Source organism: Acomys minous (assembly GCF_964271855.1).
Source record: "Acomys minous genome assembly, chromosome: 20".
Lineage (NCBI taxonomy): Eukaryota > Metazoa > Chordata > Mammalia > Rodentia > Muridae > Acomys > Acomys minous.
In genome coordinates this window covers 22,942,598-22,968,582 of record NC_140502.1, presented here as the reverse complement: position 1 = coordinate 22,968,582, position 25,985 = coordinate 22,942,598, and the positions used below count along the sequence as shown (strand labels likewise).

The window sequence follows — 25,985 nt, the reverse complement described above, 5'->3', positions numbered from 1 at the left end:
ACCCCCCACTATAAAATGATTTTCATTGCTACCATAACTATCACCTTGCTAATGTTACGAGTCATAAGGTAAATGTGTTTTCTGATGGTCTTAGGCGATCCCTGTGAAAGGGTCATTTGATACCCCTAAAAGGGGTCATGACCCACAGGTTAAGAACTGCTGGTCTTCCTTCAGAGTGCTGCATTTAGAAGCAAGTGCCACCACCCCAAGGCAGAGATTGTGCTTTAAAAAACAAAAATTTGGGGTTGGGGATTTAGCTCAGTGGTAGAGCGCTTGCCTAGCAAGCGCAAGGCCCTGGGTTCGGTCCTCAGCTCTGGAAAAAAAAAAAAAAAAGACAAAAAACAAAAATTTGCCGGGTGTGGTGGCACACGCCTTTAATCCCAGCACCTGGGAGGCAAAGGCAGGCGGATTGATGTGAGTTCGAGGCCAGCCTGGTCTGCCAAGAGTCCAGGGCAGCCAAGGCTACACAGTTGAAACCCTGTCTCAAAAGACCAAAACCAAAACCAAACAAAGCAAATCCTCCATAAAAACAAGTCTCCCTTAAGCAAATGAATGCTTGATCCTGGAAGAACCTGTTTAGACTCTGGACAGTGCTCAAGCTTTTGGCTCCAGAGACAGGGTGATCCTGTGAACACTTTCCAGGCAGGAGGTCAAGTGTCACACGGGATGAAGTTGAGGCACTCCAATGGTGATGAGGACAAGTTCAATGGCTCTGCTCCTGTGGTCTGAGCAACAGCGCCTGGCCACAGAGGCCAGCCTGCACCCCACCAGCAGGCACCACATACACCCGCCCGTCAGCGGCCCTTGCAGGTGAGAAGTCTGTCAGCTGCAGGTTGCTGTCCCGGACTTGGTTGTAGTCCCACAGCTGGTAATGCCAACTCTTGCCCTGCTTGCAGAGAAGATAGATGGCACCTGGGGAGCTGTCCTCTGGGAAGGATGGTGGCTGGCGGGGTGCCCCAGGCACTGGGTGGAAGAGGCCTGGCAACTCAGAGTCTTCAATGTAGCCAGGGCTTGGCACACTCTGCACACCTATCAGGACCCCTGGGGGACAGGAAGAGGATGTGAGCTGCATAGGCTACAGCCAGGGGCTGCCCTGCTATCAAAACGTTAGCTGGGCTCGGGCTCTGTGGGTATTGAGCAGGGCCGCCGGCCCTCTGGTACCTTAAGTCCTGCCTCTTGCAGCACACTGAAGGTAGAGACAGCACTGGAGCTAAGAAAACCCCAGCATCCCCGGCTGCCCCAGAGAGACCCACAGAGGGCAGCACTCAAGGCCAGACGCCCATGCAGAGACTGAGCACACAGGGCCTCCGTCTGGCCTGATGCACACAAATGCACCCTTCTTCCAGGCAAGTGAGTGTGCTGCTGACAGAGATGTGGTCTAGGGGAGTCACCTGCTGACCAGGCAGCTCTAAGAGGAGGCAGCGTCACCTCCATTCCTGCCTGCACGTGCAACGCCCACTGATGTGTAAACGCTGGGGGCTCTGGGCTGTAGGTGGGGGGACCTTGCTAGAGGACGAGCATCACTGAGGTGGGGCTCAAGTGCAAGTGCAGGGTTATAGTCCCATCTCCATTTCCAGGTGGAGCTCTCTACTTCCTGGTCAGCCAAGAACTAGTGAGCTGTACCTCAGGCTCCTGCTATCTTTGGCTAATGTGAGAATTCTGGAATTTCTTTAAAAAACAAAGATATCTAAGAATACGTTTTTGTCTTAATCCCAGGTGTAGGGATGTGGGGCTGCTCTGGACCGGCCACAGCAGCTGTGATCGGCCTCCTGCTCTAGCGGAAGCGTGGTTTTGCCAGCTGCAGATAGGAATGCTGGGAATTTTCCAGAGGGTATATAAATGCTAGGGCACCCAGAGAGTGGAGTGGGTAGTGGTTGGTCAGTCAGAGGGTTGGCTGCGGTTTGTCAGCCGTGCTCAAAGAAGAAACTAGAAGAAAGATCTCAGACTCAGGCTGCTCTCTCTTTCCTTCTTTCTGTTCTATCTAGTGATAGGGCTGAAACTGGGTGATAAAAGATGGGGAAGAAAAGCACCCACAAAGTAGCAAAGACAAGCTACAGGCAGAGCCACGGGCTGTCATGCCTTCCCTTTCATGAGGTCTCCCTTGGACCCCGTTAACCTGTTTCTGTAAGCTATTGCTTCTGTGAGAGAAGCTGACGCCCCTCCCCCACCTCCTCATTTTCCAGGTGGGCAAGAAGCCCAGAGAAAGAAACGTAGGCAGAACTACGGAGTCCGAAGAGGCAGGGGCTGGGCTGTGCCTGGAGCCCCTCACTCCCTGTGCTCTGAGCCTGTGTGAGGGAATCTTAACTGGCAGAGACTCGAGGGACCTGATGCCTGCTGGGTGTTTTACTCAGCACCGTATGGGAAAGTGGTGACCAAGCTGTAGTTCACACTCTGTGCCTGGCCAGCACCAGCGGTGACGATACAATATGAACAGTTAACAATGGATGGAGCGCTCTAGGGAGCAGCTTGCAGGGGCAAAGGTTGGGGACCCACCTGCGCTCACTGCCCAGTGCGCCTTATGGCCTTGCCTCTGACACGGCTCGTGGTTGAAATCTTCATCGTAGCTGGAGCTGGTGTTAAGGTCCAAGCTGTGGCGTGGCCCTGGGTCCCACCCTTCACCACCCTTGCCCTACTCCCTCCCAGGCCCTGGGATGCGGGACGAGCAGGGGATGTCCGGTGATGAGGTGTTGCAGGACCCGATCTCTGTTGGGACCACCCAGGCCACCAAAGAGCACCTCAGCCTGGCAGCCCAAAGTCTCCTGGGCCAGTTTGGCCATGTCAGCCACTGGAGAAGGAAGAGAAAGAAGGAGGGAAAGTGAAAAATAAATAAGTCAATAAATGTATGGATGAGAATCCTTTCAAAAGGGCTTATCATTTATCTAAATTAGAAATGAGGCACAAGCTGGGCCTGACGGCATGGACCTGTAATCCCAGCTATTTCAGAGGTTGAATTAGGACTATCAGATGTTCAAAGCCTGCCTGGGCTACCCAGTGAATTCAAGACCAGGCTATGCAATTTAGTGAGCCCATGTCTCAAAAGAAATAAAATAAAATAAATAAAATAAAATAAAAACATAGCTGGAAATAGAGCACAGTGGGAGAGCCCCTGCCTAGAATCCCCCAGTGAGGGGCTGGGTGCAGCTCAGTGATAGAGCCTCTGCTTAGCAAGCATTATGGCTGTTGAGTACAAATCCCAATACTACAAAAGAAAAACAAACAAACAACCCCCCAAATAAAAACAAAAACAAAAACCCCAAACCAAACAACCAAAAACGTGAGGCATAGTGCTGGGAGTGGTGGCGCACGCCTTTAAACCCAGCATTGGGAGGCAGAGGCAGGCAGATCTCTGTGAGTTCGAGGCCAGCCTGGTCTCCAAAGTGAGTCCAGGACAGCCAAGGCTACACAGAGAAACCCTGTCTTAAAAAACAAAACAAAACAAAAACAAACAAAAGAGGCATTAAGATAGACGATCTGTTGATTAAACACTTAGCCACAGATGGTAAGAGTTGGGCTTACAACTTAGGCTGCCTGGCTTGACTTCTCCTGACAGCCCTAGGCCAGGAGAAGGATGACGCCCCCTCATGCGCCTCAGCTGGCCCCTTTTACCCCTTCTAGGGAAGAGCCAGTGGAACTCAGTCTTTCCCAGCCAACTCACCAGAGAACATCTCTCCCTGCGCTGTGTAGCCTCTCTCCGTGGCCACCTGCACCAGTCTTTCCAGAGAGACACTGCCGGGGGTGGACAGGAGAGCTGCTGCCATCCACAAGGCCACCAGTCCACACCTGGGAGAGAGAGCGCCTGCTCTGTAGCACATGCCCTGTCTTTACCGAGCTCGCCTGACCACAGGGGAGGGGAGAGGTGTTGCTGTGAGGGGACTTGCCTTCCTGCTCACGCCAGGTCAGGAAAACAGGCTGGAAGGTGGGGACAAACTTGGGCAGTTGGGGAACAGAAACCAAAGTGGAGGGAAAGAGCCAGACAACCCTCATCGTGCACTCACTGGAATGGTGTTCATGCATTTGCTCTTCTGATTGGTCCTCCTGTGTTACACACACACACACACACACCCGTCCCCCCCTCACACACACACTGTAGAACCTCTCTCCCTCCCCAGGATGCCTGGGGGAAGCACTTGTCCCACAGTGCCAGCTTGGCCTTAAAACACCGGCAGGGCCAGCCCCCCACCCCCACCCCCCATGGCGGGAACAGGCTCTCACTGAGGGCCTTCTTGGATGAGTGATGGCAGGTCAGCACAGAAGAGGATCCACTGCAAGTCACTTCGAAACCTGAAGCAGAGCAACAAAGATAAGTCACAGGGGACAGTTCTGAGACGCCCTGGCGACCCAGCTGTGCTAAGGCCTCAGGGCTCCTCCTGGGTGGGCAGCAGCTCCTGTCTTCTCCCTTGCTGAGGCAGCACCCTTACCCCCGCCAAGCCTCAGTTTCCTCATCTGGTGGGGGGAAGGCATTATTTTTTCTGTTGCTTCTTTCAGGTCTTGAAAGACAAAGAGCAGACGCAGAGCCTATGTAACCAGGAGGCATGAAGCTTTACCCGAAGACATTTCTAGAAGGTGGCATGGTTTATACCCAAATGCTAAGGTTTTGTTTTTGCTTTTTGTAGACATTAGCTCCAAATGTAGCCTAGGCTAGCCTCCATCCAATGGCAACTTTTCTGCCTCAGTTTCCCCAGTGTTGGGATTAAAGGTGTGCTACTCTGACCAAGGCCTGATTATTCTCCCCATCAGACATAGAGGGTATAGCATAGCTCAGTGGAAGAAGGTGCCTGCTGCTAAGCCTGACAGCCTGGGTTCGATTCCTGGGACTCACATGGTAGAAGGAGACACAACCCCCACACACACACACACTACATAAATAGCTCTAACAGCCTTGAAAAAAAACAGAGTGGCAATATGCTTGAGGTCCAAGAGACACCTAGCTGAATCTCAGCAGGCCTGAGGTAGCCACGTGGTTCCAGTGATCTGGTTCCCTGAAGCCATATGCTTGTTTTTCCTATTCCAAGGCCAGTGAGAGAGCAAGGCCAGGGGTGGTGATGGGGATGCTCACACGGAAGAACACATAATGCTTGAGGTTCTCGGGGTGAGACAGCTCCTGGCTATAGCAGGGTAGCTGAATGGAGTCCCCTGGTTAGTTTCAGGCATCCCTAGGTCCCAACCCGCTGCAGAGCATGGCTGGCATACCCTGCCCTCTACCCTTAACTACCTAGCCCGGGGAGTGGGGGTGGGGGGGGATGAGGATGGGGGTGGGGTGGGGCCGGATGCGGGGGCGGGGCCGGGCTGGAGGCAGGGGCGGGGGCGGAGGCAGAGGCAGGGGCAAGGCGCTCCCCCTCTTGCCGAGGCCCTCACTCTATTATCCATTTTGGTTCCTGGCTCCCTCTCCTCTCTGTGTCCCTCCCCTCACACCTCCATGGTGGCCCTGCACTTATGAATAATAACTTAGCTCATTCTGCCATTTCAGTCACCCCCTATTTGAGTTCAAATGGCGACCTCTCCTTCCTTTGCGCTGTGGCTGAGTGGGAGCTGCAGCTTTTTCCCCTGAGGTCCTCGGAGGAGGAGAAGTGCTAGATCCTCTGGAGCTGGCAGGATGGCTGTAAGCCACACCGTTGGGTGCTGGGACCTGAACCAGCAGATGTTCTCAACCGCTGAGCCTTCTTCCTATGCCTCGAAGAGTCTGGTCTTTCTCAACAGGACAACATCAAGATGCTGAGAGCAACAGATATTTAAAGACTCAGCCAGCCATGGTGACTCACGTCTGCAATATCAGCACTTCGGAAGCAAAGGCAGAACCGCCATGAGTTCAGGCCAGCCTGGGCTAGTGTGACACTGGGTCAAAAATAAAACAACAGGCCAGTGTGGTGGCACACACGCCTTTATTTCCAGTACTTTGGAGGTAAAGACATGTGAATGTCTGTGAGTTCAAGGCCAGCCTAGTCTCCAAAGTGAGTTCCAGGCTAGCCAGGGCTACATAGACAGACCCTGTCTCATACCACCACACCAATCAGCGGGGATGGGAGTGCCTATCTATAATCTCCTAAAGTGGAGGAACACAGTGCTCTCAGCTACATAGTAAGTTTGAGGTTAGCCAGAGCTACATGAGATCCTATCTCAAAAACAAAACAAAACAAACAAATGCTCAAAACCCAAAGCCAAAAAATCCAACCAAGCCGGGTGGCGGTGGTGCATGCCTTTAATCTTCCTGCTCAGGAGACAGAGGCAGGCAGATCTCTTTGAGTTCCAAGCCAGCTGGTTTATGGAGTTCCAGGACAGTCAAGGCCACACAGAGAAACCCTATCTCAAAAAACCAAAAACATGCTGGGAGTGGTGGCGCACGCCTTTAATCCCAGCACTCAGGAGGCAGAGGCAGGTGGATCTCTGTGAGTTCAAGGCCAGCCTGGTCTACAAAGAGAGTCCAAGATAGCCAAGGCTAACACAGAAAAATCCTGTCTCAAAACAAAACAAACACACAAAAAAACCAAACAAGCAAAGTGAACCCTTTAGGGTCTGGCGGGCACTACCTATGTGGTGTGATGGGTATCTGCATTCAGTTTGCATAATAGTGGCCGCGGGTACCTGGCGTAGCTTATAAATGTGTTTGGAGAGGTTTAAGAATCCGGTTTCCTTCCTTCCAAGTCAGAGTCTCAATATGAAGTTCAGGCTGGCCTGGAACGCGACTCCGGCTCAGCTTCCTGGGCTCTGGGGTTACTAGCTGCACCACTATGCCAGCCACTAGGAGTTTCCTTATCAATCTGGACAAGGGCCCGTGGTCTCTTCTCTATCCTCTTCCCTCACTGCTGTGTCCCTGGATTCATCACTTTCTCCCTGGGACGCTGGACTCAAGATCTCCACTCCTCGCCGGGTGTGGTGGCCTTTAATCCCAGCACTCGGGAGGCAGAGGCAGGAGGATCTCTGTGAGTTCAAGGCCAGCCTGGTCTACAATGCGACTCCAGGACAGCCCAGGCTACACAGAGAGACCCTGTCTTGAAAAACCAAAAAATAAAAAGATCTCCACTCCTCAAAGCAGCTTTCCTCTCAGAGCGAAGCCTTCCCCTGGCTCACCAGAGAGCTCAGGACAGCAACTCCCTTCGCCCAGCCCTCACACTGCGTGGGCGGCTGCTGGCCTAGCTGGCCCAGCTCTTGCTTCCTAGTTCTTTGACACCAGGGCACAGTGTCCTTCCTGCAGACCTGCGCTAATGCTGTCTGCTCTCAAGCCATCGGCCTACACAACTTGTTCATTAGCATTTGGAGTTGTGTCTCTTCCAGAGGCCGCCACTGAGTTAACACACATCCTCTGGGCCCCGTGACCATAGCCCTGGCTACTCTGGGCGGCACTGTCTGGGGGACAGAACCACTGGCCTCTGCCTCAGAGTTCTTCTATTGCCAGAAGCCAACCACCAAAGAGCTAAGTAGGAGACATGAGGCACCTGGCTGTTTGAGATCAAGGAAACGGGGGACCCCCAAGAACGGGGTGGCCTAAGACAGGTGGTTGGACTCCGCGACCTGGGGGTGGGAGACCCCACCTACCGGTCTCGCTGCAGCTTCAGGAGCCTCTTCACATCTTCTTTGCCTTTGGGAACTGGGCCAGCCTTCTCCAAGGCCTCCTTCAGGAGCCGGCTGCTCTCCAGGCCGTAGACGTGAGGGAGACCAGCCTCCACAGCCGAGGGGGGAGGGGGAGGGGGAGGGGGTGGGGTCGGGACAGAAGCCTGGGGACCACAGGCAGGGGGTGGCAAAGCTAAGTCCAGGGGACTTGGGGGTAAAGGAGGCGAAGCGTTGGGGTCTTGGGTCTCGTGAATTATTGGGGGGACTGTGGGTTTTAGGGGGAAAGAGCACGGAGAAGTCATTTTGGGGTCTTCGGGAAGACCTGAATCCAGAAAGAGAAAGATCTCCCCAAATCTCAAGGATAGAGATTTTCAGTTGCTTTCTTCCTTTCTTTTCCCAGACAGGGTTTCTCTGTGTAGTCTTGGCGGTCCTCGAACTCACAGAGACCGGCCTGTCTCTGCCTCCCCGAGTGCTGGGATTAGAGGCGTTGTATTAAAATAACAGGATGTGATAGTCAGGCCTGCACATTGAGACCTGTGTTTAAAAAAAAAAAAAGTAAAATTAGAATTGAATTGTAGACTATGCTGCCTGCCCAGTTGGTCTGGGGGAACCTGGTTTAGTATTTGAAACAGCGGAAAGAGAAACTGGGCTAAATCAAATAATGAAGGATTCCAAAGGGTAGTTTGTGCTAGGGCTGTGTCGGGGGAAATTTTGTAGGTGTCATATCATCTGCTGGAACTAAGCTCGTTTTGGTCACTTCTGAAGTTCAGATGTGTTGTGAGGAAGAGACTTACCCACCTCCACATCCCAGGCCAGAATTTGGAACCTTGTGGTTGACCTTAAGAACTAGAGGTCACGGGCTGGAGAGACGGCTCAGTGGTTATGAGCGCTATCTGTTCCAGAGGTCCTGAGTTCAACTCCCAGCAACCACACGGTGGCTCACGCCCATTTATCATGTGATCTGATGCCCTCTTCCGGCCTGCGGGTGTGCATGCAGATAGAGCACTCAGATACATAAAGTAAATAAATAAATATTTAAATATAAAATAAAATAAAGGCTTAAAAAAAATAACTAGAGGTTAAAAATGGGGACCGTGGCTGGGAAAACAGCCTAGTGGCGGGTGGGCAGCGTAGCGGAATCAGCCGGGAGGTAGGAGAGTCGCAGCAACTCCGCGTTCAAGGGCCGACTGCCGTGCTATATACACCGCTAGACTAGAGAACAGAAGCCAGGAACTTACACGCTCCTCTCCCGGAGCAAGCGGCGTCACCTTGCCGGCCGCCATCTGTCCTCCTTCCGCCCACGTGGTAGCGGGGGGGGGGGCGGGGGGGGGAGGAGGTCTGGCGGCCAGGACACCGCTACTGGGTGATCACGTGGCCCGGGCCCCGCCCACGGAAAGGAGAGAGAGGCGTGGCTTCGGAAAGACCTTCTCTGATTGGTCCGTTCGCTCTGGGCAAAGGGGGCGGGGTCTCCCGCTAAAGGCGGGAAGCCCAGCGTTCCTTTCGTTCGCAAGGATCTGCGTTTGCGCGTGATTAGCTCGCGGGAGGGGAAGCCGGAGCCTGCGAGGAGGGAAGGCGAGCGTGTGTGAGCAGAGGAGCGTGGCCCGGGCGCCGTCGGCGGGAGCGGCGACTCAGGTGGTGGATTCCCGCGGTGTGTGGACGGCCCTCGGCCCCGGGGAGGCGGGTGGAGAGCACCTGGCGTCGGGCCTTCGGGAGCGTCACGTCGGGAGGCCGCTCTCTGAAAGACCAGGGTGTCCCAAATCGGTCCCTACTTTTCTTAACTGGCTCCCACATCCGGGTCCTTTTTTTTTTTTTTTTCCCCTCCCGGGACGCCTTTCGCGCGCGTGGACTAATGGCAATCGCCGCTTGGTATGCTCCGCCTGCCGGGACTCGTAGAGCATTCTGGGATTTGTAGTTAACCTCTCTAGACGTCCCTTAGCACGCGGGGCTGGAAAAGCGGAGTCCGACGCTGGCTTTGTTGCCAAGCTGTGCCATCCTTCCCCCGTTCCGGTCTTAGCCTACTTCCTTTTGGGAGACGGATCCCTGCACAGACCCCCATCAGCCCTTTGGAACAAAGAATTTGGGGGAAACGTTGCGCTGAAGTCGCCTTTTTTTTTTTTTAACCCCCTCTTAAAGTGTACCTGAACGTCTCACACCATGGCAGTTCCCGAGACTCGTCCCAACCACACTATTTATATCAACAATCTCAACGAGAAGATCAAGAAAGATGGTGAGTTCTCGGGGTAGCCTGGGCTCTACGAGATCTCACGTTGCGCTGACCCCCTTTTTTACCTGTAGCACCCACTTTTCTTTCTCAGCCTTCCCCCATTCACTCTGTCCAAAGTTAATGTCGGCCTTTGTGCTGCTGCCTTGGTTTGCGGCACACCCTTACTTAACCGTTTTACACCCTGCCCTTTAATCTCTGCGTTGTTGATGGTCTGTGCGTTTTAGCCAACGGATCCCTTCTTTCTAGGAGGAAGCCTTTCAGGATCTTTCTATCAGTCGGTTATTTTGAGACTGACCACTGGCCTCTCTGGGTGGTGGTGGCTGTGGCGCACGGGAGGTCCCAGCCACTCGGGAAGGCAGAGGCAGGCGGATCGCTGTGAGTTCGAGGCCAGCCTGGTCTACAGAGCGAGTCCAGTACAGCCAAGGCTACACAGAGAGACCCCGTCTCGAAAAACCAAAAAAAAAAAAAAGAAAAGAAAAGAAATTTGAAGTTGGGTGGAATAACTTGCCTGAGGTCAAATAGCAGGAAAAATGGGACACAAGTGTGGAATTCTGCTTAAGCAAATTCTTAGGCGGGCCTGATTGACAGACGGCTGTAGATCTGTTACTCAGGAAGAGTGGAAGATTGAAGCCGGTTTGGGCAACGTGGTCAGGACAAGTAAGAAAGAAACCAAAGACAACTCGTCTCTCTTAGGGTGTGGTGGTGTGGGCCTGTGATCCCAGCACTCAGGCTGGAGGCAGGAAGGTCTTGAGCTCCAGACCAGCCTAGGCGACATAGCAAGACCCTGTCTCCAAAAGGATTGAAGAATGTAGCTGCTGTTAGTCTTGCCTAGTGTGAGGAAGGCTCTGGGGTTTAAGCCTCAGCAGCAAAAGAGCACTGCCTGGTCATCCAGAGCATCTGGGTTGCCTCCCAGCACCTAAGGGAGGATCACAGCTGCCTGCCACTCCAGTTGCAGGGCGCATGACACCCTCTTCTGGCTTTGACAGGAGAAGACAGGCAGGGTGAGGAGAGGGCCTCCTGGAGGCGATGGGTGGATGCTGAGACTTAAGTGTCCAGAAGAGGACAGTCGTGGAAATGTCAGGAAAATGACATCGCATGAGCAGAGTGTGAGTGCTGAGGTGCATCAGAGACTAGGAGAGCGTGCTTGTGATTCAGAGGGTGAAAAAGGAGGGTTGCTCAGAGTTTTCGCGCTGTAGAATCAGACCCTCCCTCAAAATGAATGTACATGGCATGTCAGGCGTAAGAAAGGCCTGGAAGGCTAGCTTAGCTGGAGACCTGTTGGTGAAAAGGAGTGTTTGTCCTTTGAATAGTACATGCACAAGTGTGTGGCTGTCCGTATCTTGTAGGGACGGGTCGACGTGTCGTTTGAGTGGCTTTTGCCCGTTGCTTTATTTGGGTTCTTGAGCTAGTATTCTGGGTATCCTGTCAGTTGCCTGGTGGCTCCTTACTTGGGCTGTCTATAGTCTAAGGCTCGTGCACGTGCCGGGACACAGTGCCCAGGCCTTGCGTCGCGGTGTGCCTTGCGTCACAGTATGCCCTGTCTCCCCCGAATGCAGAGCTCAAGAAGTCCCTGTACGCCATCTTCTCCCAGTTTGGCCAGATCCTGGATATCCTGGTGTCTCGGAGCCTGAAGATGAGGGGCCAGGCCTTCGTCATCTTCAAGGAGGTCAGCAGCGCCACCAACGCCCTGCGCTCCATGCAGGGCTTCCCCTTCTATGACAAGCCCATGGTGAGCCTCCTGGGTGAGGAGCTTGTGTGTTTGTGTGTACACGTGCACGTTTATGTGTTTGTGTGCTGTGGGGGACTGGGTGGGTGTGGACCTGCTGTGGCCTGTAGTGTCTCTATATTGGAGCTGTGGGGACACAAAGTGATCGAGAAGCTGAGCATGGTGGGAGGCTGAGGCAGGAGGATTGCCAAGAGTTCCAACCCAGCCTAGACTACAGAGTGGGAGCCTGCCTAAAACTGAAAACAGGCCCAAACCAAAGTGACCAAAGGATTCTTGAAGCACTGCCTGTCTTCCATCCCTGCAGAAGGTTCTGTCGTTGCTGCCCTGTATCAGCCAGCTCTGTGCTGACCCTTGTCCTAACCATCACCTTCCCTTGGCTCCACGTGCTCCTCCATCCTCCCCCAGCGTGGCTCCACACCACGGGATCTTTTGAGAGGGCTCATCACATAACACTCAGCTTCCTAGAAAAGCACAAAGGGTCGCCTTTTGTCCTTGTGACCTTTCTCCTCCAGTCCTCCTCGGTGTGGCTGGCAGAAGTAGAACCTAGTGTCACTGTGCCTTGTCTCTTCAGCTAGCCCCGCAGGCCGAGCTTTCTCTTCCCTTAGATTCCTGGCTGGTCCGTGGGGTTTGCTTCCCATCCCTTTGTGTTTCAGCTTGGCCATTGTATCTGAAGAGTTCCCTGGGCAACACACCAGGCCATCTTCTGAGCACAGGTCTTAAAAATTAAAGTTACTAGCTGGGCGGTGGAGGGTCATTTGGAACTCTAGCAGTTCCCCTCTGATTGTCGCACCCTTGGCCTTTTGCTTTGATTGGCAGCGCATCCAGTACGCCAAGACGGACTCAGACATCATAGCCAAGATGAAGGGCACCTTTGTGGAGAGGGACCGCAAGCGAGAGAAGAGGAAGCCCAAGAGCCAGGAGACGCCAGCTGCCAAGAAGGCTGTGCAGGGCGGGGCGGCCGCCCCTGTGGTGGGGGCCGTCCAGCCTGTGCCGGTAAGCCAGCGCGCAGAGCAGTGCCCCTCACTGCCAGGCCTTCCTCAGCCGTGCAGCTTTCTGTGGGGATAGAGGGAGGGCAGGAGAGCCATGTGGATGAAGGATCTTTTGAATGCCTGTCCCCGTATGCGTGTGGTGGGTTTGTAGGTCTGCCTTCTAGCTTCCTTCCTTGGTCTAGGTTTTGTTTTGTCTGTCTTTACTTCAGTGTGTTGTGTGCGTGCTTTCGTGTCTTTGTAGAAAGTCAAAATTTATCAGCCTGATGTTTGAAATAATTGGCAAATTTAAAGTAAAAAATACCTACTTAGGCCAGCCATGGTGGTGCATGCCTGTAATCGCTGTGAGTTCGAGGCCAGCCTGGTCTACAAAGTGAGTCAGGACAGCCAAGGCTACACAGAGAGACCCTGTCTCAAATCCCCCCCTCCTCCTCCAAAAAAAATTCTACTTGGCCAGTGGGAGCCTACCTTCAATCCTCAGTCCTGCAGACAGGAGGAGTAAAGAGGAATCACTTGTTTCCCTGTGTTAATAAGCAAAGATGTCACACTGGAAAGTCGCACATAGAAGTCAGTCCAAAGGTGAAACCACCATTGCTGGGTAGGAGGTTTCCTGAGGTGCTGTTAGAGATGGATGCCTGCACAGTCACCTCAGGCCATGGCCGCGCTGCTGCCGCCGCTGCTGCTGTTCATGCTAGCCAAGCAAGCCCAGGGCTAGGAGGAGAGTTGCTCAGCACTGACGACGGCCTCTAGAGCTGCGGCCTTCAAGATGACTTGCCATAGGCCTGTGGCTAGAAAGGTAGCAGTGAGGCATGACAGTCTAAAAGCTGCCCGGTACTGATCCCTGCGCTAGCAATGAAAGGTGATAGAGCCTGAGTGGGACAGCTGACCCGATAGAGTGGAATGTCACTGTGCAGGACACCAGAAAGCAAAGATGGTGGGCTTGTGCCCCTCCCTCCGTCTCTGTCGTCTGGTCTCAGGTTCTCTGGCTGTGTCGCACGCGGTTGGCAGCTGGTGGTGGCGTCTGCGTCTCGTTTGTCCTGTTGATCATTTCCTCCTTTCTCAACCTCTGCACCTCACCTTTGATTTATTTTTTGTTTTTAAATGACATTTTCCTCACTGTGTGTTTCTGAGTGTTCACGCCATGGGACGTGAGTGGAGGCCAGAGACACCTTCCCGTGGCCAGTTCCCTTCTACTGTGTGGATCCTGGAGACTGAGTTCAGGTTGAGAGCCTGCTGGGCCATCTTGTGGCAAGGTTTCTCTGTGTATCTTTGACTGTCTTGGATTCACTTTGTAGACCAGGCTGGCCTCAAACTCACAGCGATCCGCCTGCCTCTGCCTCCTGAATGCTGGGATTAAAGGCATATGCCACCATGCTCGGTTTATATACATATAATTTTTTTTTTTGTTTTGTTTTGTTTTGTTTTGTTTTTCGAGACAGGGTTTCTCTATGTAGCCTTGGCCATCCTGGACTCACTTTGTAGACCAGGCTGGCCTCGAACTCACAGCGATCCGCCTGCCTCTGCCTCCCGAGTGCTGGTATTAAAGGCATGCGCCACCACGCCCGGCCTATACATATAATTTAATACATACAACACACACACACTTTTTCATTAAGCTGTTTCTGGTTTAGCATTTCTCCTTGAACCTAAGTTGTCAGTTTTCTGCCTTTAGGGCTTATTGGGTATTGTTTTCATCTTTTCAGTCTTTCTATCTCAGATAGCTCTGCTCCTCTGTGTTGTGGCACTGTGGCCTTGGCTTCTGTGACCTGTGGCCCATCACTCCTACTCTTTGTCCACAGGGAATGCCACCGATGACTCAGGCGCCCCGGATCATGCACCACATGCCAGGCCAGCCTCCTTACATGCCACCGCCTGGCATGATCCCACCACCGGGCCTCGCTCCTGGCCAGATCCCCCCTGGGGCCATGCCCCCACAGCAGCTCATGCCTGGCCAGATGCCGCCTGCCCAGCCTGTAAGTGGCCCCACCCCACCCTGAGGTCTCAAGCATAATCTGCCAACAGAAGTGGAGCGTTACGTGGGGCTCTTAGGGCACTGGGGGTGGCACTGGGCTTGAGCGCTGTGTGTGCCAGGCCATCCTGGGACAGAGAGAAGTTGGCTGTTCTGGGGGAGCAGGATGAGGCCGAGCTAAGGCTGCATGGAGGTGTAGTGTTTGCACTAGGGCACTGGCCAGGTACCATGTCCTGTCCTAGCCCCAGCCACAGAAGTGACAGAAGCTGAGAGGTCACTGCTTCTTGCCCTCTGGGGGCACTGGCTGTGGGGTGATGGGTGGCAGTGTGTGCATTAGGGGACATGTGAGAAAGACTAAATGAGGTGGTGAGCAAAGCGCAGTGCTAGGCCTTCTCTGAAGGTCCCTCTGCTTACCGGCGCCATCTCCCCTCACAGCTCTCCGAGAATCCGCCCAATCACATCCTGTTCCTCACCAACCTGCCTGAGGAGACCAACGAGCTCATGCTCTCCATGCTTTTCAACCAGTAAGTGGCCGGTGGGCAGGGAGGGCTCCCATGCTGTGGGCACTGCTGTGCCAGTAGTTTACATCCTGGGCTGCGTTACACGAGCGTGAACCTGTTGAGAGGTGCAGAACAAGGGGAAAGTAAAGAGCAGCAAAATGCTGAGCCTCCGAGGAGCGCTGGGGCCTGCAAGGGCTGCGGGGCCACTAGAACTCTGGCGCTTGCCAGTGCGATGGGCCGTGCACCTCGGTGGAGGGGCTGGCGAGTGGAATAGGGCTGGGTTTCCCTAGTTGTCGTGTTTCCAAGCACACCTCTTACAAAACTGTCTATCAGGCCTGGGGTGGGCTGGGGTGTGCATGTCATCTCACCATGGGAAGGCTGAAGCAGGATGGCGAGTTCAGGGGCCTGGAGGGGCGGAGGGGGTGGTGCCCAATATCCACCTGACAGCTTTCAGAGATAGTCAGCCATGGAGCATGGGAGGCCCCCACCCCCAGATTAAAGGCGTACCTTACCATACCCGGCTGGAAGGTTTTATTTGAAGATTCCCTGCCCACCATTTTTTTTCCTTCTTAATTTTATTTTATTTTTGTTTTTATTTAATATATTTTATTACTTTATTCATATTACATCTCAATTGAAAAATATAGAACACTTCACGAATTTGAGTATCATCCTTGCTCAGGGGCCATGCTCATCTTCTCTGTATCGTTCCAATTTTAGTATATGTGCTGCCGAAGCAAGCACCTTAATTTTATTTTTAATTGTGCATGTGTCTGTGCTAGAAGTGTCAGTATTCCCGAGTTGGAGTTTTAGTCAGTTTTGAGCTGCCTGACATTGGTGCTAGGAACCAAACTTGGGTCCTGAAAGCAGCTGCTGGGCACATCCCAGGCCCCCCTCTGCCTTATCAGAGACCGATTCTTAGGAGAGCACAGGCCTGGTCTAGATGTGTACCTCAGGCTAGCCAGGAGCTGTGGGTCCTTCTGCCTCCACCTCCCAGGTGTGACCCGCCGTACCTGGCTCGAGTCGCTCTTTTGTTTGTTTTACTGTTTTTTTTTTTCTTTTTCTTTCCCCCGTTTTTCGAGACAGGGTTTCTTTGTGTAGTTGACTTCTACAAGTTGTTCGCTGACCTCCCCTGCTGTTGCATGTGAATGTACAGCCATATGCAAAAATGTTATATATACATACATACATACATACACACACACACACACACACACACACACACACACACACACACACGCTTTTTTTTTCTTTCCTTTTTTTTTTTCTTTTTTTTCTTTTTTTGAGACAGGGTCTCTCTGTGTAGCCTTGGCTGTCCTGGACTCGCTTTGTAGACCAGGCTGGCCTCGAACTCACAGCGATCCACCTGCCTCTGCCTCCCGAGTGCTGCGATTATAAAGGTGTGCGCCATCACGCTCAGTTCGAGTCATTCTTCAGAATTATGCTGAAGGAAATTTTGAGAAACCAAATAAAGCTGGAACCAGTGCAGCTGGTGTGCGGTCTCCACCAAACAGTGCATATTAGTGAGAGTGCTCACGGGAAAGGATGGCAACTGAACAGGAGGCAGGGAGGCGGGGAGTTGAGCAGGCGCGTGGCATCTCAGGCTGAGGATCAGAAGGCCAGCCTGAGCTATTTAGAGTGACCCTGTCTCAACAAAGCGAAAACAAGAGCCTGAGAGCCGCGAGGGGTTTCTGAGAGCGGGGGTGGACTTGGGGAGAAGGAAGGGGTGCTAGACTGTTAAGACTTTAAAATGGATGGGGTTCTGCATGTATTTTGTCCAGGTAATCTTTTGATATGGGGTCTGTGCTGTGCATTATGGGCAGCTTAGCCTCTCTGGCCTCTGCCACTTTGGTGCCAGAATTTTATGGCAGTGCTGAGGTGTGTCTCTTGAGGTCTGCTGTTCCCTCCCCTCAGGTTCCCTGGCTTCAAGGAGGTGCGCCTGGTCCCTGGGCGGCACGACATCGCCTTTGTGGAGTTTGACAACGAAGTTCAGGCTGGGGCAGCACGAGATGCCCTGCAAGGCTTTAAGATCACACAAAACAACGCCATGAAGATCTCTTTTGCCAAGAAGTAGTGCCTTTCCCCACAGGGTGCCCCCGTTCCCGCTCGGGGTCTGCCCCTCCCTCCCTGCCCTTGGCTCAGTCCCTGAAGGTAAGTCCCCCTTGGGGGCCTCCTCAGAGCCGCGAGTGAGTGTGTGGTTGCCACACAGCATTGTACCCAGAGTCTGTCCCCAGACATTGCACCTGGCGCTGTTAGGTTGTGATTAAAGTGGCTTTTTTGAGGTTTGTTTTTTCACCACTGTTGTCTGTCTTGTTTTTTTGCCTTCCTTGGTTCCCTCCCCATCAAGAGTTTGGATCTTATGGCCTCTGAGTTCACAGTCTTGGAAAACACAGAAGTATAACAATATTAACCACACTTAAGGTCCATTGACAGCTTTGTCAGTTTTCTCATGTTATATCATTGAGGGCGGGAACCAAGACTACCAAGTCCAGTTGGGCAGGTGGGTCCTGCAAGAGGGGACTGTGCTTCAAGAGCGCGTCGTCCACCTGCTGCTGCATGGAAGACGAATGGCTCAGGGAGGACTTTGACCCTGTGGCATTTGGACAAGGAGGACAAAGCTGTCACTTACATCATTAAGGGGCTCCGATGTTCCTGCACACAGGCAAGAGGAAGCTTCTCTCCACATTGGCCTAATGGCCGTGTCACATGGGTTCTGTGGTCAGCCCATCTAGTATGCAGTTTGGGACATCCCTAGCTGCCACCCAATGTCAGGTAATGTCCCCACTGTGAGCTTTGTTTTTCCCCCTGTGTGAAAAGGGATCCTCTGTTAATACTATGATAATGTTTGTTCCCAGTGTCCCACAAATAGACACCGGCATATAGCCAGCACCCAGCAGATTCAGGGTATGCTTGGTGAATACCTAGTAGATGCTGAGGAAAACTTGGAAGTGAAAATCAAAATTGTGTGTTTGAACTGGTGTCCTGCTTCGGAAACCCCACCCCCAAGCAGAGCAAGTCTGACTGAGTCCAGAGTTCAGAATCCTAACATAGTTTTTTTCTGTCTTTTCCCTTTTTTTTGAGATGGAGCTGGGGTGGGACCTAGGCCATCTACGTGGTCCCACTTCCCACTGTAGCCCGTGGCCTCCGTTGCCTGGAGACGCTGATGAGTATCTCCCATCCCATCCCTCCTCTTCCGTCTCGTCTCAGCTAAGCCCTCATCACATCTAATGGCTGTAACTTTGGCACTTTTGAGGTGTGACAGTAAAGCTAGCAACCTTTTTTTTTTTTTTCACAATTTGACAGAATCTGTTATTTCCGTAGATCCTTTTCCCTCTTACCGCCTCCACCCCCTCCTCCAGGGTGGTGGGGGGAAGGTGACTCAGCAGTTACAGCCACTTGCTGCTCCTTCAGGGGCTCCAGGTTTGTTCCCAGCTTCCACTTCAGTTCATAAACATCAATAGCACCAGCCCAAGGGGGATCTGACCCTCTTCTCCACAGGCACCCGCACTCACATGCACACAGACCTACCCCTACATGCACATAAATAAATACACTTACATGTTTTTTCTGGTGCGGTTGGTCTATGCGTTCCAGATTGACTTCAGAATCCGAGTCTTCCTGCCCCAGACTCCCAGATGTTGAGACTAGAGGTAAATGTCAGCGCGATTGGTTCTTCGGCATACATGCCTTGGGTCCACTGAGAAGTACGGTAGGGGTGACTCGGGCACAGCAGTGAGACAGCCGTGGTCTGCTTACATGAATAATAGGAGGTTACACACTGTGGCTGTCCCTGGCAAATGCCGTTCACATCACTGGCATGCTGACCTGGAACTGAGTGAGACTTCGTTGCAGTCTTCAAAATGGCATGTCATTTAGAGTTACGAAATTACTTGCTGGGCCTGGTGGTGCATGCCTATAGTCCCAGCACTCGGGAGGCAGAGGCAGGCGGATCTCTGAGTTTGAGGACAGCCTGGTCTACAAAGTGAGTCCAGGACAGCCAGGGCACCAATGTCTCAGTGCTTGGGAACACTGGTGTCTTCACAGGTCAGTTCACAACTGTGTTACTCCAAGGGCATCAGGGGCACACCCTCATATACAGCATGCATTCAGACAAAACACATACACATAAAGAATAAAAGGCCAGGCCAGGTGTGGTGGCGCACGCTTTTAATCCCAGCACTGGGGAAGCAGAGGCAGGGGGATCTCTGTGAGTTCAAGGCCAGCCTGTTTTACGAAGTGAGTCCAGGACAGTCAAGGCTATACAGAGAAACCCTGTCTCAAAAAACCAAACCAACGGCTGGAGAGATGGCTCAGAGGTTAAAAGCACTGTCTGCTCTTCCAAAGGTCATGAGTTTAATTCCCAGCAACCACATGTTGGCTCACAACCATCTATAACAAAATCTGTATACGTAATAAATAAATCTTTAAAACAAACAAACAAACCAAGCCAAACCAACAAAAAAGAATAAAAAGCCTGGAAGAGGTCTGTGTCAGCCCCCCTTCCCAACAGTCACTGCAGATGTCCATCCACAGTCCAATCCTTAGAAGAGATTGGATCCTTCCACAGTCGTCTGGGCCAGGAGGCGGGCTCTCTCCAAGTCCAACCCTCACATGAAGTGCCAGCATTTCTGACCCACAAAAAACCTAGTGGTAATTGGTTGTTTTTTGCTGTATATCCTCACGCATATCCGGTAAGGATTTTGACACTGAGTGCATTGGAAGCACTGACTGGGCTCAGGTCCACTCATTTGGAGTAACTAATGCTACAGTGTTTGAGTAAGTTGGCCTTCGGGAAGTGGAGTCGTTTCTACAGTATGCCAGTATGGTAAATGCTTTCTAAATACCTGCCTGTTTATTTTGTCTGGGTCTTAATTCCCAGCTTTACATGTGCTTATGCACATGTTCTGCCACTGAGCTACATACTTTGTACCCGCAAATCATTTTTAAAACTGAACATACACTTCCTTATATTGGAAGGTTTTTTTGGTTTGTTTTTGGTTTTTTGAGACGGGTTCTCTGTCTTAGCTTTGGCTGTCCTGGACTTGCTTAGACTAGGCTGGCCTCAAACAGCGATCTGCCTGCCTCTGCCTCCTGAGTACTGGGAATAAAGGCATGTGCCACCATGCCCGGCTTGTTTTGCTTTTTACTTTTAGATTTTTCTTTTATTTTTATTTATTTTTATTTTTTGGTTTTTCGAGACAGGGTCTCTCTGTGTAGCCTTGGCTGTCCTGGACTCGCTTTGTAGACCAGGCTGGCCTCGAACTCACAGCGATCCGCCTGCCTCTGCCTCCCGAGTGCTGGGATTAAACGCGTGCGCCACCAACGCCCGGCTTACTTTTAGATTTATCTGTATGAGTGTTTTGCCTTCATGGATGGATAGGTACCACATGCAAGCCTGGCGTTCATAGAGGTTAGAAATGTGCCAGATTCCCTAGAACTGGAGTTTTGGATGGTTTGAGCCACCATGTTGGTGCTAGGAACTTTCTCTGGGTCCTCTACAAGAGCAGTAAGTGTTCTTAACCACTCAGCCATCTCTGCAGCCCCTGAATTTTTTGAGACACCATGCGATCCTGCAGTCATTGCGTGATGGAGGGTGGCTCAGAACTTCTGCCCTCTTCTGCATCGCCAGAGCTGGGATTACAGGTGGTACACCACAACCAGTTGGAGGCAGGGAGCTCTGAGTTCAAGGTCACCCTGGTCTACAAAGTGAGTCCATGACAGCCAGGGCTATCAGAGAGACCCCGTCCTGACAAACAGACAAAGTTGCTAAGATGTGGCACTAGTACAGTATTTACAGTGCAGTATCTATTGCACAAATAAACCCTTTAACATGCCCCCCCACCCCACCCCACAGGGTTTCTCTGTGTAGTCTTCGCTGTCCTGTAACCCTCAGACATCCTCCTGGCTCTGCCTCCCCGAGTGCTGGGATTAAAGGTGTGCGCCACCAAATCCTGCTCACTTTTGCAAGTTTTAAGTTTTAAACACAGAGACAACATGTCATCTCATGTTTTCTGCTACCGGCTTCAACTACCAAATTGTGACCAAAACTTTTCAAGTAAATCTTCACTTCCTGCGCTCTTATTTCACACTGGCCTTGCTGTTTTTATTTTTGTGGTGCTGGGCATTGAATCTAGGGCTTTGCATCCCAGGCTAAGCTCCATCCGGGCCCCTTCTCATATATTTTAGTTCTAAATTATGTTACTACTGGATTGGGGATTGAAGTCAACACTAACAGGCATTTGGCCACTGTCTTAGATATTCTATTGCCTGAAGAGACATCATGACTAAAGCAATTTAAAAGGAAAGCATCTACTTGGGGCCATTAGAGCAGAGAGCGTGGCAGTAGGCAGGCGTGGCACTGGAGCAGTATCTGCGAGTTTAAATCGAATCTGCAAGATGCTGGGGTGGGGTGCGGGTGGGTTGTGTCTGGGCTTGGCTTTTGAAACCTCAGAGTTTGCCGGGTGTGGTGGCAGCGCACGCACGCCTTTAATCCCAGCACTCGGGAGGCAGAGGCAGGCGGATCATTGTAAGTTCGAGGCCAGCCTGGTCTACAAAGCGAGTCCAGGACAGCCAAGGCTACACAGAGAAACTCTGTCTCAAAAAACCAAAAAAAGAAAGAAACCTTAGACCTCATCCTCGGTGACACACCTCTTCCAACAAGGCCACACCTCCCAATCCTTCCTAAAGTGTTCCACCAACTAGGAACCAAACACTCAAATATACTAGCCAATAGTGATCATTTTCATGTAAACCGCCACAGCAGTTGAGCTATGGTTTCAGCCTGAGTCTGTTGATTGCATCCTTGTGAGGTCACATGCTCTTTGGTCCTCTGCTCCCTGCATATCTGCTTATGGGGTGTTCCTTTTGAGAACTGTGTCAGGTCAGGTAACAGTGATCCTCGGAAAACCTGGGGACACATCTTGTCCCCCTTTCCTGTCTTAGTTACCTTAGACATGTGATCCTTAGCTTTATATGCATCAATTTCTTTGTTAACTGGGCTTGTTAGAGCCCCTCCTAAGGTAATCCTTACCCTGTGTGCTGGCACATGCCTTATCCAGCACTGGAAAGGCAGAGGTAGGTGGATCTCTCGTGAGTTTGGGGCCAGCCTGATCTATGTAGGGAGTTTTAGGCCAGCCAGGACTACATAGTGAAACCCTGTCTCAAAAAAGGAAAAAGAAGGGCTAGAGAGATGGCTCAGTGGTTAAGAGCACTGACTGCTCCTCCAGAGGTCCTGAGTTCAATTCCCAGCAACCACATGGTGGCTCACACCCATCTGCAATGGGATCTGACGCCCTCTTCTGGCGTGCAGGTGTACATGCAGTCAGAACACTCTATACATAATAAATAAATAAATCTTTTTGGAAAAAGGAAAAAGAGTGGGCTGGAATGATGGCTCAGCAGGTAAGAGCAGAACACTGGCTGCTCTTCCAGAAGACCCGGGTTTGATTCCTAACACCCACACAGCGTCTCCATCTCCCAGCTGTGTAGCTCTGTTTCCCCGCAATAGATACTGCAATGACCTTTTCTGGCCTTCAAGTAGATAGACATACATGCAACAACACAATTATACACATTAAACAACAACGACAGAAAACAAAAACAAAAAACCAAAACCCACCAATAACAACACTTGCTGGTCGTTGTTTGCTTTCATCACTTTCTTTACAGATGAGGCAGTTGGAGCTCTGAGGCTAGAATAGTTCAGCCTACCAGTGAGGAAATAGCCTGTGAGGCTGCACAGTGGGACAGCGCCGCGCCGCGCCTGAAGCTGGACATTCAGTGTTTGTTCAGTACCTGGGAACTGTGCCTGTGGCTGCTAATCAAAGAACTGCCTTGTTCTCAGCGCCCTCAGCACAGGAAATTCCAAGGTGGTTTTCTATACCGCCTTCTCTACCTAAAATGGCTCGATGGTGGAATCAGATAGTCCCAGCCTGCCTCTCTGGGTCTCTGATTATCTGGGGCCAGGGGGTAGCTGCTACTTGGAGTGACCTGGATTGCTTTGGGCTCAAGTAGGCATTTTCTTTGGCCCAGAGCCCTTACCCTGTCTGTGAAATGGTTCTTGCCTGGGTAACAACCTTGGGGAGCGAGTGGGGGTGAAACCTGGTCCAGGGTGGAGACAGGATCGAGAACACAGGTTTCCTTGAGTCTCAGCACAGAGGGAGGGCAGGAGGAGCCTGGAGACCCCGTCCTTCACTCGGCCATTCTCGGTCCATGATGGCGTGGTCCCCAGTGCTCCTTGGCATCCTGGTCTTGTCTGTTTTCCCAGGGCTTAGCGGGGCTGATCGTGCCATGCCCAAGCTGGCTGACCGGAAGCTGTGTGCGGATGAGGAGTGCAGCCGTAAGCGTTGGGGGACAAGGGCAGGGGGCCGAGGGCTTACACTGCTGGTCCGTTTTGAAGTTGCTGCCTTTCCCCTCTCCTTCCGCAGATCCTATCTCCATGGCCGTGGCCCTTCAGGATTACGTGGCCCCTGATTGCCGCTTCTTGACCATATACAGGGGCCAAGTGGTGTATGTCTTCTCCAAGCTGAAGGGCCGTGGGCGGCTCTTCTGGGGAGGCAGTGTGAGTCTTCAGAGAGTGATGGAGGGATGGAAAGATTTTGTTTTCCCTCAGAGGGGAAGGGGGAAAAACAAGGTTGGGGAGGGGCTGGGGAGGAAGACATTTTATTTATTTATTTTTATTGTTTTTGGAAGACATTTTATTACTACTGCGTTTTCACCTTAACAATTTCAGAGCAGCTTGGTGCCAAGCTCTTTTCCTGACCTCAGACACCACAGTGAACGATAATTCTAGGAGGCGTAGGCAGGCAACCAGCAAGCCATCAACGCCTCAGCAAACATGACTTTGTTGAGGATTAGTTATGGTGGCTGCATTCTACCCACAAGCAAATGGCATTTAAGCTGAGGTTCAAGGCGGAGAGAAGACTGTGCCCTGGCATTCCGCAGGCATGAGCGCCATTTTTCCAGGTGGACTTTTTAACTTCCTCAGGTCCAGGGAGAATACTATGGAGACGCGGCTGCCCGCCTGGGCTATTTCCCCAGTAGCATTGTTCGGGAGGACCTGACTCTGAAACCTGGCAAAGTTGATCTGAAGACAGACGTGAGTGTCTGGGAATGGAGGTTGGAGCGGGAGGGTGATGGCTCCTTCTTTCTTTTTTCTCTTTTCTTCTCCTTCCTCCTCCTCCTCCTCCTCTTTCTTCTTCTTCTTCTTTTGGTTTTTTTGAGACAGGGTTTCTCTGTGTAGCCTTGGCTGTCCTGCACTCACTCGGTAGACCAAGCTGGCTTCGAACTCACAGCAATCCACCTGCCTCTGTTTCCCCAGTGCTGGGATTAAAGGAGTGCACCACCACACCTGGCTCATTGTCTTACCTGTACATGATGAGTAATTGTTTTTGTTGTTATTAGTAATATATATATGTGTGTGTGTGTGTATGTGTGTGTGTATGTGTGTGTGTGTATGTGTGTGTGTATGTGTGTGTATGTGTGTATGTGTGTGTGTGTATGTGTGTGTGTGTATGTGTGTGTATGTGTGTATGTGTGTGTGTATGTGTGTGTATATGTGTGTGTGTGTATGTGTGTGTGTATGTGTGTGTATGTGTGTGTGTGTGTGTATGTGTGTGTGTGTGTGTGTATGTGTGTGTGTATGTGTGTATGTGTGTGTGTATGTGTGTGTATATGTGTGTGTGTGTATGTGTGTGGTGTGTGTGTGTGTATGTGTGTGTATGTGTATGTGTGTGTCTGTGTGTGTGTATGTGTGTGTGTGTGTGTATGTGTGTGTGTGTGTGTGTGTGTTCTTGAGACAGTATGTACCCAGGCTGGCTTCAAAATCATTAGCCTGCAGCTTGAGCCTCCTGAGGGCTTCTTCTGAGTTTACAGGCATGTGCCACCAGGACCTGCTTCTCAATGTCAAGTGATTTTTATTTTTTGTTTCTTTTTGAGACAGGGCTACTCTGTGTACCAGAGCCCTGGCTGTCCTGGACTTGTTTTGTAGACCAGGCTGGCCTTGAACTCACAGAGATCTGCCTGCCTCTGCCTCCCAGGATACTGGGATTGAAGGCGCGCACCACCATGCCGGGCTCCCAAGTGATTTCTAATTGGAAAACGGCAGAGGTTACAGGGCTTGAATCTAATTTGTTTATTTTTGGGTAGTCAAACCTGGTCCTTGCCGCTACAGCTTTTGCTAGAACCACTAGATGAATTGCAATGTGATCACCGGTTTCCTATTTTTACCTTTTCTTTTCTTTTCTTTCTTTCTTTCTTTCTTTTTTTTTTTTTTTCCAGAAATGGGATTTCTACTGCCAGTGAACTCAGCCTACGGCTGTCCCTCCGGTTTACCCTTCAGGCTCTATGCAAAACGTAAATACAGCAGCCAACTACAAACTGTTTTGTGTCTGTTTTTTTTGGGGATTGGATGGAAATTTACATAGAAAATGTTTCTCAGGTCCCTGAATCTAGCCAGTTAACGCCCTGAACGTGGTAACGTCAGTGGTTGCTAGGTAGCTTCAATGTGCAAGTCCTTTGCTCCAAGGTAAGGTCTAGGCGCGCTCCAGACTCCGGCAATGAGCCAGTTGGATCTTGAGAAGGGCATAGATCACACAAAAGACTTTTTCCTCCCTCTTTTAAAATTCAAGACAAGGTCTCTGTGTGGCTCTAGCTGTCCTGGAACTCACTATGTAGACCAGGCTGGCGTGGGATTCATTAAAAAAAAAAACAACAAAAAAACAAAAAACGGCATCTGCCTCCGCTGGGGCCGAGTGCTGGGGTTGAAGGCTTGCGCCACCATGTCCGACCAGAAGAGGTTTTCTTGCAGATGGGGAGCAATGAGCTTTCTTCCTTCCGGCCTGTGGGGTTAGAAATCGCACCCAGCAGTCCGCTCCTCCAACTCCGTCCATCCTGCCCTTGCCCCTTCTTGGCACTCGTGTCCCCGCCCCCCAGGCTTACGTCTAACCAATCCGGAGTCTCGTCTCTGCTCCGGGGGACTCCTGACCAAATCCGTTCCTCCACCGGGCGCAGCCTCTCTGCCTCCGCCCTTTCCCAC

The 25,985-nt window shown here is 51.7% G+C and overlaps 3 protein-coding genes across 5 annotated transcripts; 2 read left to right on the top strand and 1 right to left on the bottom strand.

The window, feature by feature from the left end:
• Nucleotides 1-359: 359 nt before the first annotated feature.
• ACTMAP (actin maturation protease) lies at nucleotides 360-8,896 on the bottom strand. Its single transcript, XM_084771633.1, has 7 exons — nucleotides 8,784-8,896; nucleotides 7,531-8,079; nucleotides 4,213-4,281; nucleotides 3,656-3,780; nucleotides 2,623-2,785; nucleotides 2,494-2,564; nucleotides 360-1,041 (listed from the first exon to the last, which is right to left on the bottom strand). The coding sequence occupies exons 2-7, from the start codon at nucleotides 7,845-7,847 to the stop codon at nucleotides 704-706; spliced, it is 1,083 nt and encodes a 360-aa protein (XP_084627759.1). The 5' UTR covers nucleotides 7,848-8,079; nucleotides 8,784-8,896; the 3' UTR covers nucleotides 360-703.
• Nucleotides 8,897-9,026: 130 nt separating this feature from the next.
• On the top strand, nucleotides 9,027-17,245 carry SNRPA (small nuclear ribonucleoprotein polypeptide A). The gene is made up of 7 exons (XM_084771627.1): nucleotides 9,027-9,177; nucleotides 9,679-9,772; nucleotides 11,326-11,498; nucleotides 12,312-12,488; nucleotides 14,281-14,454; nucleotides 14,886-14,974; nucleotides 16,865-17,245. Exons 2-7 carry the CDS (start codon nucleotides 9,700-9,702, stop codon nucleotides 17,022-17,024), a joined length of 846 nt encoding a protein of 281 aa, XP_084627753.1. The 5' UTR covers nucleotides 9,027-9,177; nucleotides 9,679-9,699; the 3' UTR covers nucleotides 17,025-17,245.
• A 143-nt stretch (nucleotides 17,246-17,388) lies between these two features.
• Nucleotides 17,389-25,327, top strand: MIA (MIA SH3 domain containing). 3 transcript variants are annotated; one of them, XM_084771631.1, is made up of 6 exons: nucleotides 17,389-18,600; nucleotides 22,619-22,818; nucleotides 23,217-23,288; nucleotides 23,377-23,510; nucleotides 23,937-24,047; nucleotides 25,229-25,327. In XM_084771631.1, exons 3-6 carry the CDS (start codon nucleotides 23,240-23,242, stop codon nucleotides 25,250-25,252), a joined length of 318 nt encoding a protein of 105 aa, XP_084627757.1. In that variant the 5' UTR covers nucleotides 17,389-18,600; nucleotides 22,619-22,818; nucleotides 23,217-23,239; the 3' UTR covers nucleotides 25,253-25,327. The 3 variants fall into 3 exon arrangements, with proteins under 3 accessions (XP_084627757.1, XP_084627758.1, XP_084627756.1); XM_084771632.1 differs by lacking the exons at nucleotides 17,389-18,600; nucleotides 22,619-22,818 and adding an exon at nucleotides 22,846-22,959; XM_084771630.1 differs by lacking the exons at nucleotides 17,389-18,600; nucleotides 22,619-22,818 and having other exon boundaries at nucleotides 23,022-23,288.
• The last annotated feature ends 658 nt before the right edge of the window (nucleotides 25,328-25,985 follow it).